Source organism: Garra rufa, chromosome 15 (assembly GCF_049309525.1).
Source record: "Garra rufa chromosome 15, GarRuf1.0, whole genome shotgun sequence".
Taxonomy (NCBI): Eukaryota; Metazoa; Chordata; class Actinopteri; order Cypriniformes; family Cyprinidae; genus Garra; species Garra rufa.
The window spans coordinates 38,284,432-38,303,878 of record NC_133375.1 but is presented as its reverse complement, the minus strand read 5'-3'; the positions used below and the strand labels follow the sequence as shown (position 1 = coordinate 38,303,878).

At 35.6% G+C, this 19,447-nt stretch overlaps 1 protein-coding gene across 1 annotated transcript in view; it reads right to left on the bottom strand.

The window, feature by feature from the left end:
* dock5 (dedicator of cytokinesis 5) overlaps positions 1-19,447 on the bottom strand; it is a 104,265-nt gene that overhangs the window by 38,586 nt on the left and 46,232 nt on the right. The window contains exons 21-32 of the mRNA XM_073819887.1: positions 17,630-17,730; positions 17,263-17,397; positions 14,319-14,430; positions 13,816-13,886; positions 13,194-13,300; positions 12,948-13,084; positions 10,677-10,772; positions 10,311-10,409; positions 9,820-9,990; positions 1,050-1,150; positions 880-938; positions 481-635 (exon numbers count right to left, since the gene is read on the bottom strand). Coding sequence (XP_073675988.1) covers positions 481-635; positions 880-938; positions 1,050-1,150; positions 9,820-9,990; positions 10,311-10,409; positions 10,677-10,772; positions 12,948-13,084; positions 13,194-13,300; positions 13,816-13,886; positions 14,319-14,430; positions 17,263-17,397; positions 17,630-17,730 — 1,344 coding nt within the window. The remainder of the gene's footprint in view (positions 1-480; positions 636-879; positions 939-1,049; positions 1,151-9,819; positions 9,991-10,310; positions 10,410-10,676; positions 10,773-12,947; positions 13,085-13,193; positions 13,301-13,815; positions 13,887-14,318; positions 14,431-17,262; positions 17,398-17,629; positions 17,731-19,447) is intronic.

The window sequence follows — 19,447 nt, the reverse complement described above, 5'->3', positions numbered from 1 at the left end:
TAAGACAACCAATATCAGATCAAATTGTGATGAAAGATCAAACTCATACCTCTAATGAGCATATTGCATCTAAATATGGAAAATAATTGAAAATAATAGCACAATTTAGCTAACACTTTAAAATAAGGTTCTACATGTTAACATTATCCAACGGAGCAATACATATTTAAACATTATATATTTTTACAGCATTTCAAGTTGTATAACAATATATTATTAACAAATATTTATAAATTAAATAACCTAAATTTAAACAGAACAAAGAAAAAAAATATTTGCTGTAAAAAAAAGCCGTACATTTAATTAAATTATTCTGTATTTTAACAAATAAAAATATTCAATTGTATTTTAAATCTTTTTTTAAATAACAAAAAAAAACACAATGTCACAATGCATTCGTAATTTTTGACCAATGCCTATGATGCCTAACTGTGCTGCCTAGTTAGACAACTTCTTTAGGTTTTCAAACAGCTTCCTCACCTTCTGAAAGGTGTGGTTGCTGCTGAAATTGTGTTCGCATTGCATCATGTCAAAGAATATGGGAATGGTGGCTTTTCTCAGCTCAGGCTCAGGCACTAATGTGGCTTCCAGGATCGGCCCCACCATCGCAGGGATGAACTTCATCTTTTGTTGGCCTGGAAGTGACATAAACAATGATGTCATGAAATAGCCCAAATTCTTTCAGAACATCAAAAAAAAATTAAATATGCACTCTGTGTTAGCCATTAAACATAAACACTACAGTAGTAAATTTACTCTCTATAAAAAGCCATTGGAACAAAAAGAACATCCTTTAGGACATTCTGTAAAACATTCAGCCACTTTTGTAATTGTGGTCACTGTCACTAACTGATAAGAGGCACAGGAAAAAGCTTTTACCAAGATTGTACCACATATCCCTCAGCTTGAAGCCGATGCTTTTCCGCATGTCGCCGTACCTGTTTACATTTTTAGAAACTCAATTTAAGATGTCCACCTTACAAATAAAATGAACAAAAAACAACATTTGAACACTGGGACAGCAATGCACCCGCAGGTTTCTCACTCACTTGCTGAGAATCTTGTTACGTTTCTCGAGCGAGAAAGACTCCAGCTGCAAGGACTTGTGGGTAAGGAAGGCAACAATCAGGTGAAAATAGTTGTTCCAAAGCTATTTAGGAAAAAAACAACAACAGGAAATCATCAATTTCTCAAGCACAAAATACAGTTGAGGTCAAAAGTTTACACCCCCCTTTTAGAATCTGCAAAATGTGAATTATTTTAGCAAAATAGGAGGGATTGTACAACATGCATGTTATTGTTTGTTTAGAAATGACCTGAATAAGATATTTTACATTGAAGATGTTTACACACAGTGCACATGAGAAAATAATAGTTGAATTTATAAAAATGACCCTGTTCAAAAATGTACACACCTGATTTTAATACCATTTTGTTAGCTGAATGATCCACAGCTGTTTTTTGTTTAGTGATATCAATAATGAGTCCCTTGTTTGTCCTGAACAGTTAAACTGCCTGCTATTCTTCAGACAAATCCTTCAAGTCCCACAAATTCTTTGGTTTTTCAGCATTTTTGTGTATTTGAACCCTTTCCAACAATGACTGTATGATTTTGAGATCCATCTGTCCACACTGAGGGACTCATACGCAACTATTACAGAAGGTTCAAACACTCGCTGATGCTTCAGAAGAAAAACCATGCATTAAGAGCCGGGGCTGAAAACTTTTGAACAGAATCAAGATGTGTACTTTTTTTTTTTTTAATTCTGCCTAAATATAATATTTTTCCTTTAGTACTGGCCTTCAGAGGCTACAGAAGATACATGTTTCAGAAAACAAAATAAGTTAAATTTACCTTGATCTTCAAATTCAAAAGTTTTTGCCCCCCGCTCTTAATGCATCGTTTTTCCTTCTGCAACATTCTGTAATTGTTGCATATGAGTCCCTCAGTGTAAAAAGATGGATCTCAAAACCGTACAGTCATTGTTGGAAAGGGTTCTAATACACAAAAATGTATACACAAAAACACAGATAGAAATCTGAAACAGTGGCAGATGCTTTTAAATGATTGTGTTGGGTTACATAATCACAAACGAGTAAGGCATAGCCTTGCTTTGATTATTTAGACAATTAGTTCATATTGATATACTGTAATGCAATTGCTTTTTTAATTGACTTTTTTAATTGGTCTTACGGTTGAAATACTTCAGATGCACAGGGTGTTGAATGACTGGTAACCAAGCAACAGAAAGTTTAGCAGTTGGATATGTTTCAAAAGCGGTATAGATGATATTTCCCAAATGCCTAAAGTGCAGGAGGCTTCCAGTGGGTGCAAAATCCATACGCTTCCCCAAAAGATCACCATAAATGAGCATCACAAAAACAAGTTATATAAGAGCATGCAACAGAAATTGTTCATATGCTTCACAGAAATGCCCTAACATTATTTTCCTGGAAAACAATTAGATGCACATGACAATTGGGCACTTAGTGCATGCAGGGATATTCACAGCGCTCAAATAATCAAATAGTCATCAAATCATGAAAATACAGAAATAATGGTTTCATTATTTTATTTTTATCTCTAGGGTCTTGTTATAACATTTGACAAGTTTTTTGCACCAAAAACAAAGTGCAATAAATTAGATTAAATTTTCTACAATCTCTCAGACCCTGAGGATTAAAAAGAACGTAAACTCTTTGTTTTTTTATATTAAATGTCAAGCAGTGCTTTGCTGTGCTTACACGTTGTAGATGATGTGGGTTTGCTATTGGGTCTAATGATACATTACAAGGTGATAAAGTCAAGATCAAGATCAAGGTCAAGATCAGACTAAAATGATCAGAGATGTCAGATTAATTTTAGCTACTGATTTGCATGTCATTATTAATGATCTACAACAAATTGAAGTGAGCTTTAGAGACAACTGAGTGACTATTTAATGACTATGATGTTTAATTTCTGGTAGAAACAGAACCACAGATTTATATTTACGCTTTCGGCACACGTTTTTGTTCAAAGTGACAATTACACATTTATGTACTTCTATTGACTGCTCTGTCAGACGTCATTTTGCTTACAACAAATGAAACTCAGGATTGTGGAATATCATCACCTCTGAAGGATCTATGCTGCCTTCAACATTCAACCGAATGAAGTAAAGACAGGTCTTAGCTGGCAGGATGTTGTGCAAACATCGGATTTAGACATGTCTTAATGCCTTCCTGCTTCAATTTACTGCCTGTGAAAGCAGCGTTCTTCAAATTAAGGACTCAGCAGTGATTTTAGAATTGGGAGGAAAACACAAGATCTGATAATTACAGTATGGCTAGTATAATGAACTCCTTTATCTCAGAAGATCAGGAAAAAAGTCCTCATGATACAGCCTACAGACAACATTCACTCATTTCTTAACCAAGACACCAGTACGGTTCTTTAATGGTTTATTAACTATTCTTTTAATAAATCAAGAAATATAAAGCATCTCACAAAAGGTAGTACACCCCTCACATTTCAGCAACCATTTTAAGTTTATCTTCTCAAGGGACAATACTATAGAAATGAAACTTCAATATATATTAGAGTAGTCAATGTGCAGCTTGTATAGCAGAATAGATTCACTGTCCTCTAAAAATAACTCAACAAAAAGCCATTATTGTCAAAATAGCTGGCAACAAATGTGAGTACACCCTGAGCGATAACAGCAGTATGTTGTTTAACCATGCAAAGCCACATGTCCTATTCATCATGTTTACGTTTTTGTCTGCTTGACAGGACCATACAAAGTTGTGTACCGTGTATTAGAGGAGTTGAAATTTGGTGCTTAAAGTACAATCCTCTCATACTGACCGCTGGATGTTCAACATGGCATCTCATGGCAAAGATCTCTCTGAGGAGTTGAGAATTAGAATTGTTGCTCTCCACAAAGATGGCCAAGGCTTTTAGAGGTTCAATAACACCCTGAAACCGAGTTGCACTACAGTGGTCAGCATGGGCGACATTTGACTCTTGAGTCAGGGGGGGCAAGAAAAAAAAATCAGATGTAAGCATTAAAACAGTGCCCTACGGTATTGCAGCACATCAAAGCAGTCAATTAAAGCGCTGCACTTCAGCCCGGGCCGATGGGCCCTGACTTTTTTTTACACCCCAGGGCTATGGCTTCGGGCCAATTTTCACGTCATAGTTCAGACCCGGGCCGGCATCGGGCCTGTTTTAGGCTTCTCCTTATTTTCATAATTTAGACATCCATCAATTATGGTGAAGAAAAAAAATGCCGCGCTGGTGGAAACAACAGGAAACTTCACTTTCGCTTTCACTTTTGAGACCGACTCAGACACCGTTTAGTGTGCTTTAGCGCAGCTGAATCCACGTTCAAGCGCACACAATAGGCTAAAACTCGCCCCAAGCACCGGCAAAAATAAATAACAATGAATGTGTCGAGGAAAGAGTAAGGACATAAATGAATTATTTATTAATTAATTTGTGTATTCTGAGTCAGTGTCGCAAAGATCCTGACTCGCAATCTCCTTTTTGGACGCGCCTTTAGAGAGAAATTCATCTTTACGGATTACATGAAAGAGTTTGTGCTTTTGATTTGTTTTATTTCGTTAAGTAATAATTTAAAGCCTTCTATAAATGTATTTATTATGTCTGTGAGGCATGCATTTCGCTTCATTTTGTTAAGCACTCCTGTTCAAGAACCAGACGGCAGAAAGCACATAATTTTTGTTTTCCTTGTTTTATAAAAATGCTGTAACGTTTTTTTCGATGTATTACTCGTACTTTGTGAGCAAAAATGACGGATAATTTTAAATTGCTTCCAATGAAAAAAATGCAAGTGATCGCGCTGGTGCCTCGATGTCCTGCAAGCTTTAGCTTCCACTTTCTGCACAAACTATGCGCATATACAGCGCACATTTATTTGTAACGTTTAAACTACCATTGTTTTATACTTGAACTGTTTTATATCTATAGATTTCATTTTAGGCAATTGTGATTATTTGAGAAGGCAAACTGATCAAACAGACTATGATCAGTCTTCCGCTGGGTGCTGTTCGGTAAATATATATATATTTAACGAATAAAAAATGCTCCAAGCGTTTTTCTAAATTAGCTAAATAAAAAACGAAACTAAATATAAACATTTTGCCATTACATACAAAACTGAACTATTTTATAGCTGAAACAGTAAGTTGTTTTGGGAGAAGGGGAAAATATATTTTTATCCTGTCTATTGCTTCACCATTATTTCCAGAATAAACCCAGCGTAAATATGCAAATGTCACTCCCAAAACATATCAGCTTGCATGTGCCGAAAAACGAAAGTTTCATACAAATTCTAAATGGATTATAGCCTGGAAAGTGCAAAGCACGCTCCCCTTATTATCACTAAAATTTCATAGAGATCTAACAAAATTCCGTTATAATTAATAAAGCTCTCTAAACTACACAATTAATATTTTATTTACGTCGCGTCTACACTCAAGATGATTCACGAGCGCACAAAACGGCACTTAATAAAAACCGATCAGGCGCTTTCAGCAGTGAGTGAATTCTGACAAGACTGTTTGGAAACAACAGATGTCTGTGATTGGCTACATTGCTCAACGCTGCAAAAACACGTTGGATAGTTTGCCAGATCTTCAATTGCTTTGCTTTCGTTTGAGGGTTATATAGCACCGTCTAGTTCCCAAGTACAACCGAGCCTATGCTTGGCTAAAGCAGTTGCAGCGGGGCTGTCGAGGATTCCATGACTAACCACAGGGGGGGCAACTGCCCCCCCTTGCCCCCCCCTAATGTCGCCCATGGTGGTCAGGGTCATACAGAGGTTTTCCAAGATGGGTTCTAGGGATGGGCGATATGGCCTAAAATCCATATTGCGATATACATTGCAGCCTCTTGCGATAACGATATATATTGCGATATATAAATTATAATAGAACCATTTCAGAATAGGTTACATAGACCCTTAGGAAAGCCAATTTTTTTTTTTTATAGGAAATAAAGAAACGTTGCATGTCGTTTTGAGAACATTTATTGTGCAAAAGCAAAACTGTAATTAAACAACACAATGTTGCAGATAAATAAACTAAATGTAGTGGTAGAACAGATTAGTTGTGTTACCTCTCTTAGCCGGAACTTTTGCCCCACACACTCTACAGAGTATATTTTGCTGCTGCTCGTCGGACGGCTTAAAGCCAAACCACGTTCAAATAACAGATGTTGCACCCAGGGCCGCTGCTGGCCAAATGGGTGCCCTAAGCAGAAATTTACTTTTGTGCCCCCTCCCTGGAATATTACAGAAGTAAAAATAAAATAATAATAAAAAAAAAACTACTATAGGGGCCAAAATAGAACTTTATTCAAATAAAAGTAAATAGTAAATACATAAATAAATTGTATCATTTATAAATTACAATTGTAGCTCTACTGCAAAAAATACAAACTAAAATTACACTTTAAATAAAACAATTAAAAATGTGAAATCTTAAAATAAACAATAATAAACTGAAATAAAATCAACACTGTCATCTGCTGGAGCTTTCCAAAGTTCAAAATTTACAAAGGCACACTTCTGCTTTTTCTTGAGGCAAAGTCGTAAATGAGCTCTTCATATGATAAAGCCTTTGTTATTTGACAATAAAGCAGACGAGGGTTATGATGTCCACATATTTCAGTTGAGGAAATGATAGGAAAGATTATGTGGATATTTTAATTAAATGTTTAGTCAATATTAAACAAGGAATTCGATCATCATGTAAGTGTAACAACTGTATTTAACAGGCCTTTGGTGCCCTTTTCAGGCATTTCTATTAAAATTATAATGTAAACTGTTAATTTTGTATTAGATTATGTATTTTAACACTGTTATTTAATGACACTATATGGTCATTATTAATCAATAATCATAATTGCCATAATTGTTTTAATATAATACATTTTAAGTAATTTTGTTTACTTAGATCTGCCTGTATTAATATTAAGAAAGATGCGTTTAGGCGTGAAATTATTACCGACATTAAAACACATTATTAATGTCGACAGAATAATATAAAGTTTCACAGGATTATGAACGCACCTGAAAGTGATGCACGGGCTTCATCTTGGGCTTTTTTTTTCTTTATTTTCTCGGCGCCGGACTGTTGATGTCTCTTTCCAGGACCAGGCACATTGTTCATCAATTATTATCATAATTTTTGGCCAAATAGGCAGCCGTAAACAGAGGTGAGGGAGCGTGGCGGCGCAGATGCTGCGCGTCACCACGTGTGCTTACAAGCCTGCGTTCACCGTAAAATGCAATATATACTTTTATATTTTTGTTTATTTGTGTATGTATATTATTAATATTAATGTATTATTATAATATATAAAAACGATTTTTTTTTGAGCAGCTGGGATGGTGCTCCCCGGGAGTTGGTGCCCTACGCAGACTGCGTACTCTGCGTATAGGGAGCGGCTGTACTGCACCAGTCTTTTTCACGAGCTCCTCTGTTTCGCTGACGCTTTCAGCCATGTTTATTCAAGATGATGCGTTGCAGCCGGCTGGCGGCTGCAGCTCGTTGCTCTAAATTTCGCGTGTAGTAGATTGCGTCATCAAACATGCATTATCGCGATAGTGCAATAGAATTAGAATCTCTATCGTAGGCCAATTTTGTATCGTTTATATCGCATATCGTTTATATCGCCCATTACTAATGGGTTCCATTTAGAACAGGCCTTGCAAGGGTAGATCAACGAAGTTCTGTGCAGAACCTGGCTTCAAAAAACAGATGCATGAGTGCTGCCAGCATTGCTTTAAAGGCAGCAGAAGTAGAAGGTCAGCTTGTTAGAGCTCAGACCATAAATCACACACTGCAACAAGTCAGTTTGCATAGGTGTCATCCCAGATGGAAGCCACATCTGAAGCTGGCTCACAAGAAATCCCACAAACAGTTTGCTGAAGACAACCTGTCCAAGAGCATGAAGTACTGGAACCATGTCCTGTGGTCTGATGAGACTATAAGAGGCTCAGATGGTGTCCACCATGTGTGGCGATGCCCTGGTGACGAGTACCAAGAAAATTGTGTCTTGCCTACAGTCAAGAATGATGGTGGTAGCATCATGGTCTGGGGCTGCATTAGTGCTGCTGGTACTGGGGAGATGCATTTCATTGAGAGATTGCATTATGTATTGTACATTTTGAAGCAGAACATGATGCCTTCCCTCTAGAAACTAGGCCAAACAGCACTTTTCCAACATGATAACTAACTCAAACACACCAGTAAGGAAGCTGAAGCTGAAGGTGATGGGGTGGCCAAGTATGTCTTCAGACCTGAACCCTATTAAGCACCTGTAGGGCATCCACAAGCGTAAGGGTTAGAAACACCATATGTCTAACATCCAGCAGCTCCATGAGGAGTGGAAGAGGATCCCAGCAACAACCTGTGAAGCTCTGGTCAATTCCAAGCCCAGGATGATTAAGGCAGTGCCAGATAACAATGGTGCTAACATAATATATTGACACTTTGGACAAGTTCACTTAGGATGTACTCACTTTTGTTGCCAGCTATTTTGACAATAACGGCTGTATGCTGAGTAATTTTCAGAAGACAATAAATGCTATAAACATCCGCTTTTCAGCATAGACATCTAAAATTGTCTGATCCTTGATGCGATCACAGGCAGCAGTGCAAAGTCGATCCTGTGCTTACTTGATCTAATATTTAATGTTTTTAAAAATGTTGTAGATTTAAGTAACAAATGAGAATTGCAAAAATTCTTCAATATATCTTAAGACAAAGGTCTTCTTAATGGTTTTCAGTTTTGTTTAAGATCATTAAAATAACAGATTTTTAAAAACGAAATAATATGTAAAAGTATGGTATTTGATGTAAAAATCGCCCCCGCTGTTGGGGCCAAAAGGCACAATAATTAACATGATATTTAATATGACATGATATTGTTAGATTCAGATGGTAAATATCATATATTATGTTGGGTGTCCATCTTAGAGATAAGCACCATGTTTAGAATTAAACCATCTTATTTAAAAACATGCTATTAATAATATCATATGATAAAATATCATTTGTTGTTACTACTGTAAATCTATATTAAATTATTATGGGATCTCCTCCTACATTTTAAAAATTATTTTGTTTCTGTATTTTTTAAAATATGTTTTATATTAACAGTTTAATGACAATATATTTATTGAACAAAAAAACAATTATTTTATTTATCAAAATAAGCAGAAAATAGTACAAAAAGCATTAACGTACACATAATTTTAAAGAAACATTATTTTAGCTAAAGTATTTGTATCAATACTGTGTGTGCCTTTTACCCTGTGTGTGGGGCAAAAGGCCCCCCTTGCCACTTCATACATTTATGAGATTTTTAAACAAAATAAACAACTTGTAAGATTTATTTTCACACAAAATGTGTTTTATCATAAATGTTCAATACAAACTTATGTATTTTTGCAATCATACCTTTTTTTTTTTCTTAGGGGTTGCCTTTAGCCCCGTTGTACCCTACAAATGCTATTACTGTCAATTCTAATCACATTAATGCATCTTTATGGGAATAAAAGTATTAATTTCTCTTACTGACAATAATGGTTGAACGGTAGAGTAAAATAATTAGTCAGACAAACATCTTCCGGTTGGAAAAATGCAACCAGTTCTGAATCAGCTGCCTAGTATTTGCAGCGCTTTTTCAGGCATTGTGGCTAGACACTACAGAAGCATGACTGTGTTTCCGGCAATATAATTTCGATCTTGCCTGAAGCAAAACTGTGTACTTGAAACTCCTTTATGAGTCCTCGTTCAACTGACCTGCAAGTGGAAGTGAGCGGAGTCCAGGAAGTATTTGTTGAGAACATCAGAGTACTGGTCAATCGCCCGCAGAAAGACTTTCATTTGGTGGAGATTCATGATCATCCAGTCAGGTGGAAACACATTGCCCATCAGGTTTTTGAACATGATGAAAGTCTCCATTAGAAAGTCCTAGTTGGATGACAACAAAAAACATGGATTCTTGTTGTTAAGAGCATGCAAGCTGAAAACTACGATTAGATTCAAACCAGCAAATGACATTTGTGTTACGCACAGATATAACTGAGCAGGAAAAACAGATGCTAATTTGAAGCGGCGCTTATCTCGTTCTGCTATTAAACCCTGACTCACTTCGACAGACGACAGGGAACAGAGCCACATGCGTCGCATCAGTCAGATGTGCAAAAGGTGGATTATTTATAACTTAACTCTCAGAGCACGGAAGGCTCTGCGATGATGGATGGGGCCTGAGGAGAGAGCGGGAGACTTACGATAATGTCCTGTCTGGTTTTGAAGGTGCTGATGTATTGTGCGTAATGTGCGTCCTCCATTTGTTTCAGGATAGCGGTCATGCATGCCAGGTAGTGGCCCTGTGTCCAGAGGAAGAGAAGAAATAATCAATAACTTTACATGTGCTGCCCACACCGCTGAGAAATCTCATAGCCAGGGGCCTGGGCAAAGAAATAAACAAGTCAAGTTCAATGGTCCAGACTGTTGTTGTTATGAGTTTCAGCAGGTGTGTGTGCGCTTCGGTGCTTTGAGGTCGAAATAACACCAGCTTTGGCAGGGAGGTAAGCTGATTTAGCTCTGCTAAATCTTTCTACAACGCTCCATTTTGTGGCATGCCGGTGTCTTACTATGAAGGGAGAGTCCAAACTCAGGTTGATGACCGTACGGTTGACCCTCCGCAAGAGACGGTCCACGATTAACTTCACATGAACGGATGTAGGACCCTGAAAGCATAAAAAAGGTGAATGAGATGCATTGAGGTATGCTTGAATGCACGGTGGATGAAGCCAGAAAGACTCCCTCTCATAAACAAACAGCGGTGCGACTTAAAACTACCTTATTTTTGGAAATTTGGAACGTAACTGCTCCAGAAAAGAGAAGCTCACAAGTCGCAAGAGTTTGACCTGAAATGTCTGCCTGTCTCAATACATATCAACCAAAATGTCAACCAATCTTGAATGCGCTGTCATATCAACAAGCCAGCAAAATGCATCGTGGTTGAAAAATCAGCCTGTCTGTATTCATACAAAAAGTCATTTATAATCTCATGTAGCGAGACATTTCACCAGAAAGTCTCTTTTGCTCACCAAGGATAGCTTTATTTGATCAAAAACAAAGCAAAAACAGTGAAATGTTATTAAAATTGAAATGTAAAGTGATCTATTGTAATATCAAATAAATGGTAATTTATTCATGTAATGCCAAAACTACAAAACAATCAATAATGGTCATTTTCCAGTTACATAATTTAGTTTACACAAAAAATAATAATAATAATAATAATAATAATTTTATATATATATATATATATATATATATTTTTTTTTTTTTTTTTTTTTTTTTTGTGTGAAGAAAACATTCCTCTGAAAATAAATTAGAAACGAAAAACACTTATTAAATATAATAGACTAACCAAATACAAATTAAATATATATTTCTGTTTACCACTTTTGGGGTCAGAAAGATTTTTTATTAATTCGTTAAATTGATCAAAAAAAACATTACAGCTGCAAAATGATTGGTCGCGATTAATAAAATAAAATAATATAAATATAAATATTTTAACTTAAAATATTTTTCTTTCTACCATATTTTCTCTATAAATTACATTTTAAAATATATTAAATAGAAAATTGTCATTTATAGCAGTCACTGTTGGGGAAAGTAATACTTTTAAAAAGTAATGCATTACAATATTGAGTTACTCCCTAAAAAGGTAACTAATCACGTTACTTAGTTATTCTTTTTGGAAAGTACTTTTGCGTTACTTTTTAAATCTGGGCAGGGCTTGCTTGTTTGTTTTTAATATAAAAAGTTCTATTTTTGGCCAATGTAAAAGCCCTTTCACACCAAAAGCCTCTGTACAACAGACCGCAGAAGAAAAAATGTCAACTCTTCAGCAATAAAAAAAAAAAGGAAAACAAATGTTAGATTATCTTGAGTAATTTTTGCTTATTAGTATGGATGAATTGGATCATCGAAAATCAGCAGCAAAGACATCGGTTAATAAAATGTGATTAAATACATAAAGGATATTTGTATTATTTAACATATTTAATTATTGCAGGTTTGCATTCAATTTAACTGTTTTTATTCATTTTGAGGAATACTGTATATATATATATATATATATATATATATATATATATATATATATATATATATTTTTTTTTTTTAGTAAGTGAGATGAATTAATGCATGTTCACATTTATTCTAGAACTAAAGTAACATCTTACAATTTCTCTCAACATGGGGACAGGAGAGCTTTTAATCAATAAATAGGGGGAAAAAAGTAACTCAGATATTTTCTTGTCAATTAAAAAGTAATGGGTTACTTCACTAGTTACTTGGAAAAAGTAATATTATTACGTAACTTGTGTTACTTGTAATGTGTTACCCCCAACACTGATAGTAATAATATTTCACAATATTGTTTTTACTGCATTTTTTGATCAAATAAATGCAGTCTTTGTGAGCATAAAAGACTTGTCAATCCCAACCCCAAAAATGTAAACAGTATTATTATATGCTTTTAAAATACATTACAAAAATAAAATATATTTGCAAATATAATAATGCACTGCTAAAAAAAAAAAATAAAAATAAAAAATGAATGATTCATTTTGTGTTGGGACCAGTGAAAATGTTCACCGGGGAAGTTAAAATGACTGGGGCAACACAGAAAAAGTCCTTATTGTTAAGCCCTGACTGAATAATTTATTGGGAACTCAGTTTCCCAGTGGCCAGATAAAACCTGTACACCTAACTCCTGGAAATTGCATAAAGCCAGCCAATTAGTTTGGTTCCTGCGGTTTTGCTCATCAGCTGGTCTCAGGCTGATATAAAGCTCCTCATAACCACTTAAAGTTGTTAGGGATCCTCAGCCACTTTAAACTCACCACGTCTTTGCAGTCCAGCATGTCCAGTACTGTGCTTAGCAGCTGGACACAAGCCTCAAGATCAGGTTTGTTAGAGTTATCGTCCAGCTGCCCACTCAACTGATCTGTGATCAGAGGCAACAACACATCCCTGCAGTCTAAAAGCACAAGAGAGAATATGAGAGGTATGGATGACACAAAGCTTTTAGTGTGAGTCGATGAGGAAAAAAAAATTATATGTTGACCCGAACGACTGTCAAGTCATACCTGGCTGTTTGAACAGGTTGCTCTCAACAATTTTCACCAGGCAGCCTAGCTTCTGCCTCACCATCTGAAAATCTGGAATGCTTTCAATGAACTTAGCCAGCTGAACACTGTAGGTAAGAAAAAAAGGGTTTTCCATGAAAAATCAAAGTAGAAACTATAAATTAATCACATGGTTCAGAAAACATAAGGCAGAGGGGAATTGGGGATGCTTGAAAAGAAAAGCAAGCAGTGACATACATTTTTTAACTCGAGTGTGAACATCTGAGATACACTATGCTCCCAATACTGATCTTCAAATAGTAGATGTTTACAGACCTGTTATAGATGTCAAGCATTTTAACTAAGATCTACAGCACCATAGACCTTCTATACATCAGTGATAATGGCAGGCAGACATTTACAGTATACAACTTTAAATACATTTCTGTTTTTTAACTGTCAGGAACACTAGTGCAATTTATTTTGTTATACTAAGTGCCGCAACCATGATTTATCTTAAAAAACTTTTTTCTTATTATAGTAAATAGCAGTGTGCCACAAATTTGTTTCTAACCAAATCTATAATCCGGTTGTGATGCAAAGGTTATGTTTTTACAGAAATGTGAAACATCATTCACTTTACCTGAGCTCTACAGCATCAAAGACCGTCTGCAAGTCATTGATGATGGTGGGAAGATATTTCAAGATTGCTCCCTGGGAGAAAAACAGAGAAATAAATAGTTCACTGCATATATACTGAAAACAGCAATATTGTGAAATATTCTTATAATTTAAAATGACTGTTTCTATTTCAATATATTTTAAAAAATATATTTATTCTTGTGATGAAAAAGATGAATTTTCAGCATCGTTACTCTAGTCTTCAGTGTCACATGATCCTTCAGAAATCATTCTAATATGCTGATTTGCTGAAACATTTTTTTTATTATTAATGCTGCTTCATATTTTAGTGCAAACTGTGATATATTTTGTTTACAAGGATTCACTGATGAATAGAAAGCACAAAAGAACAGCATTTATTTAAAATATCTAGGTTATCCAAATATTTGTACTGTCACTTTTAATCAATGTACTGCATCTTTGCTGAATAAAAGTATTAATAAAACATTTACTATAAAAACATGCCTTTATCTTAACTCCTTCATCCAGAGGTCTGTCCATCAGTATGCTGATAGAAAGAAATAAGGTCCGAATGGAGTCAAGAAACTGCCCTCCATCTTCACTTTTCCCATAAAACCTGACAAACAATAAAAAAGTAAAGAACATTTGAGTGGAAACATCAGAGCAGTGATTGTGGGGTGTTGTAGGTGGATGCCAGGGCGTTCAAAATTATTTCATAACTGTGTGGGATGAGTTAGGCGTTTGTTCAACTCCATAACCCTAAGTATGAGCAATAATAACAGAGATTATTGCTTTTAAGCATCACTAAGGTTAGTCTGTCTGTCTATTCATCTCTCCATCTGTTTGTTTGTTAGTTAATTTATCTGTTTATCTATCTACCTATCTATCTATCCATTCATCAATTCATTCATCAGTCCATACATTGTTTTTTCTTTCATCTTTCATTCCATCTCTCCATTGTTCTATCGTTATGTATGTCTGTCTATCCCTCTATCCATCCATCAATCTATAGTTCTATCAATCATGTCTATCTATATCTACATCTATCAATCATCCATCATTTTGTCTGTCTATCATCTATTTGTCATCTATCATCTTTCATTCTATTTATCTATTGTTCAATGTATCCATCCATCTATCCATCCAGTCATTGTTCTGTCTTTGTCTATCTCTTCATCCATCTTTCATTCCATCTCTCCATCTTCCTTCTATCTGTCTATCTGTCTGTCTGTCTGTCTGTCTGTCTGTCTGTCTGTCTGTCTGTCTGTCTGTCTATCTATCTATCTATCTATCTATCTATCTGTCTGTCTGTCTGTCTGTCTGTCTGTCTGTCTGTCTGTCTGTCTGTCCGTCCATCATCTATCTATCCATCTGTCTGTGTCTATCCATCATCCGTCATTCTGTCTTTCTGTCTATCTATCCCTCCATCCATCCATCCACTGTTATATAGATCTATCCATCCATCTATACATCTATCATCTTTAGAATCTAACTATCCATCTTTCCATCCATCTATCCATCCATCCATCAATGTGTCTTACTGTCTATTCCTCCACCCATCCATCATTCTATAGTTCTATCCATTCATCTATCTATCCATCTATCTATCTATCTATCCATCTATCTATCTATCTATCTGTCTGTCTGTCTATTTATCCATCATCTATCTATCCATCTGTCTGTCTATCCATCATCCGTCATTCTGTCTTTCTGTCTATCTATCCCTCCCTCCATCCATCCATTGTTATATAGTTCTATCCATCCATCTATACATCTATCATCTATTTAGAATCTAACTATCCATCTTTCCATCCATCTTTCCATCCATCTATCCATCCATCTATCCATCCATCTATCCATCCATCCATCCATCAATGTGTCTTACTCTGTCTATTCCTCCACCCATCTATCATCCATCCATCATTCTATAGTTCTATCTATCTATCCATCTATCTATCTATCTATCTATCTATCCATTTATCTATTGTTCATTTTATCTATCTATTTATCTATCTATCCATCATTCTGTCTTTCTGTCTGTCTATCTATCCCTCCATCAATCCATTGTTATATAGTTCTATCTATCCATCTATCATCTATTTAGAATCTAACTATCCATCTTTCCATCCATCCATCAATCCATTTATTGTTGTCTTTCTGTCTATTCCTCCATTCATCTTTCATTCCATCTCTCTCTCATCTATCTATCTATCCATCTATCTATCCATCATTAAACAATGTGTCTTACTCTGTCTATCCCTCCATCCATCATTCTATAGTTCTATCCATTCATCTATACATCTACCTGTCTATAATCTATTTAGCATCTATCCATCCATCTTTCATTCCATTTATCTATTGTTCTATCTTTCTATCTTTCTATCTATCTATATATCTATCTATCTATCCATCTATCTCTGTCTGTGTCTATCTCTCCATCTGTCTGTGTCTATCCATCATCCGTCATTCTGTCTTTCTGTCTGTCTATCCCTCCATCCATCCACTGTTATATAGTTCTATCCATCCATCTGTCCATCACCTATTTAGAATCGAACTATCCATCTTTCCATGCATCTATCAATCCATCATCCATCGATCCATTTATTGTCGTCTTTCATTGTTATATAGTTCTATCCATCCATCTATACATCTATCATCTAAGAATCTAACTATCCATCTTTCCATCCATCCATCAATCAATTTATTGTTGTCTTTCTGTCTATTCCTCCATCCATCTTTCATTCCATCTCTCCATCTCTCATCTATCGATCTATCATCCATCCATCATTCTATAGTTCTATCCATTCATCTATACATCTATCTATACATCTATCTATCCATCCATCCATCCATCTGTCTATTTAGAACAAATGGCATCAGGCTTGTTTTGATACACCTGCACCTCCATCCATCTTTCATTTCATTTATCCATTGTTATATCCATCTATCCACTGTTATATCAATCTATTTGTCTGTCTATCCATATATCTATCTACCCATCCATCTATCTATTTAGAACAAATGGCATCAGGCTTGTTTTGCACATCCATCCATCTTTCATTTCATTTATCCATTGTTATATCAGTCTATTTGTCTGTCTATCCATACATCCATCCATCCATCCATTTATCTATAAACATGTTGCATATGGCTGTAATCCTATGCATGTAATCATATTATGCATTAAAACAGGCTGCTCTCTAGAAAGGTTTACAGATTCAAAAATGTCTTTGAACCAATGCTCTCGATTTAATTGCTTTTGCTGAGATTCAGACAGAGGTCCAACCGCCCCATGTGTTTGTGCAGAGATAGAAGCAAGTGATTTCTAAAGTATTTTTGTTATTTTTTTTTCATTGCTGTTGCTTTTTCATTTGCATTGTCAGATCACGGACAAGTTCAATCAAGCCCTCCTGAAGGCTATTTCTGAGAGCAAATAACTGGTACCAACCTCAAATGAAGAATCCGAGACTGCACAATGAAACGAAAGAGATACTTGAATGCTTTCAAGGCGGCGTACAGTCGCTCCATATGAGCCGGGTCCCCAGCATGGCCCACAAAGTAATTCAACACTTTAGTCAACTTCCTGTGAACAGACAAGACAAAACCGAGACAATTACGGCATGCTTGCAAATCAATACAGGTCACAACAGAGAGTGTCACTGGACAGGTGTATATAGAGAACAGGTGAGAGAAGACGTGAGTGTTAGTGTGAGATGGCAAGGTGAGAATTAAACGTGGACAAGAAAAAGGCCAAGTTATATTAAAACACATGAACTGTGACGCAAAGGACAGAGAAATCCAAACAAGACTCTTACTGATATGCCAGAGTTGCGCTGAAGTGTTTGCTAATGTACGTCTCCAAAACAGGGTTGAAATGCTGAAACTTTATGTCACCGATGAGTGAGATGATGAAAACCTGGACAAATAAAGCAAAAACACAAGGTCTAGCTCTTCATATTATAGCCACTTACAGTGCCTTGCAAAAGTATTCATACCCCTTCATTTTATTCACATTTTGTTTTGTTGCAGCATTTTGTTAAACTGCTTTAAATTAGTTTTTTCCCACATCAATTTACACTCCATACACCATAATAATGACAAAGCAAAAAACAGATTTGCAAATTTTGCAAATTTATAAAAAATAAAACTCTGAAATAAGTACATTGCATAAGTATTCATACCCTTAACTCAGTACATAGTTGAAGCACCTTTACAGCCTCAAGTCTTTTTGGGTATGATGTGACAAGCTTTGCACATCTGCATTTGGCAATTATCTGCCATTCTTTGCCTCACCTTTTCACCTCTCAAGCTCTGTCAGCTTGGATGGGGGCTGGCAGACATTTTCTAGAGTCCTAGTTGTTCCAATGGTCTTCCAATATGGAAAATGCTTCTGTGAACCTTCAATGCAGCAGATTTTTTTCTGAACTCTTCCCTAGATCATTGACTTAACGCAAGTCTGTCACTGAGCTCTACAGGCAGTTATTTTGACCTCAGGACTTGGTTTTTGCTCTGATATGCATTTTCAGCTGTTAGACATTTTCTGAGAGGTGTGTGCCTTTCTAAATCATACTCATTCAAATGAATTTGCCACAGTTTAACTCCACTCGAAGTGTAGTAACATCTAGAAGCAATATTAATGCTCCTGAGCTAAATTTCGAGGGTCCCAGAAAAGGGTATGAATACTTATGCAACTGGATCTTTTCAGTTTTTTTTATTTTTAATACATTTGCACAAATGTTAAAAACCTATTTTTTGCTTTGCCATTATGGAGTAGGGAGTGTAGATTGATGTGGGGAAAAAAGTAATTTCAAGTAGTTTAACATAAGGCAGCAACATAACAAAATGTGAAAAAAATGAAGGGGTATGAATAATTTCGCAAGGCACTGTAAATGTATAATGACTTGATAAAAAAAAGATTAAAAAAAGATGATTAAAAAAATAATAAAAGTCTATTTTTAATGATTCATCAGAAGAAAAACTATTTTAATTGTATTTCATCAAATTGAATTCTCAGCCTTTACAAAACTACCTTTTCTTTGCTCTGCTTTGACTACAAATGACTATGGGAAACAAACATCACAAGCCCCATCACTCTCTATCCCAAATGTAATGTAGCTAAGATAGGGGTTAAAAAGTGGCTGAAATAAATAAAAATCACCCAAAATAAATAATGGTTTTCACTGACATCAAGCACACATCACATGGCCGAAGAATCTGACCTGTATGTCTGTGAGGGGGAAGACATCCCACATGCAGATGGCGATATGGCACATTATGGCATTAGGGTTACTCATACAGATAATGAAGATGCAATCATTTCATCATCTTAAAATGTCCAATGATTTTGAGTATCACGATTAGAAAAGTTACACCAAAGTTTAACACTTGTTCAGATCTCGGACCACAAGTATGAGCAACAGTAAGTGCTGCTCACTCAGAACAAACTGCCCACACTATGACTCTTCATTTGTGATTACTGCATAAGGATTTTTAAAAAACAATATTGTTCACAATGCATGAAATTTTACAGTTAACTAGAAAAATGCATAGAAAAATACGTGATTTACTAAAAATGTAGATTATAGAAAAAGATTTTCTGTATTACTTTCTTTGACTTTATCATGATTTTATTA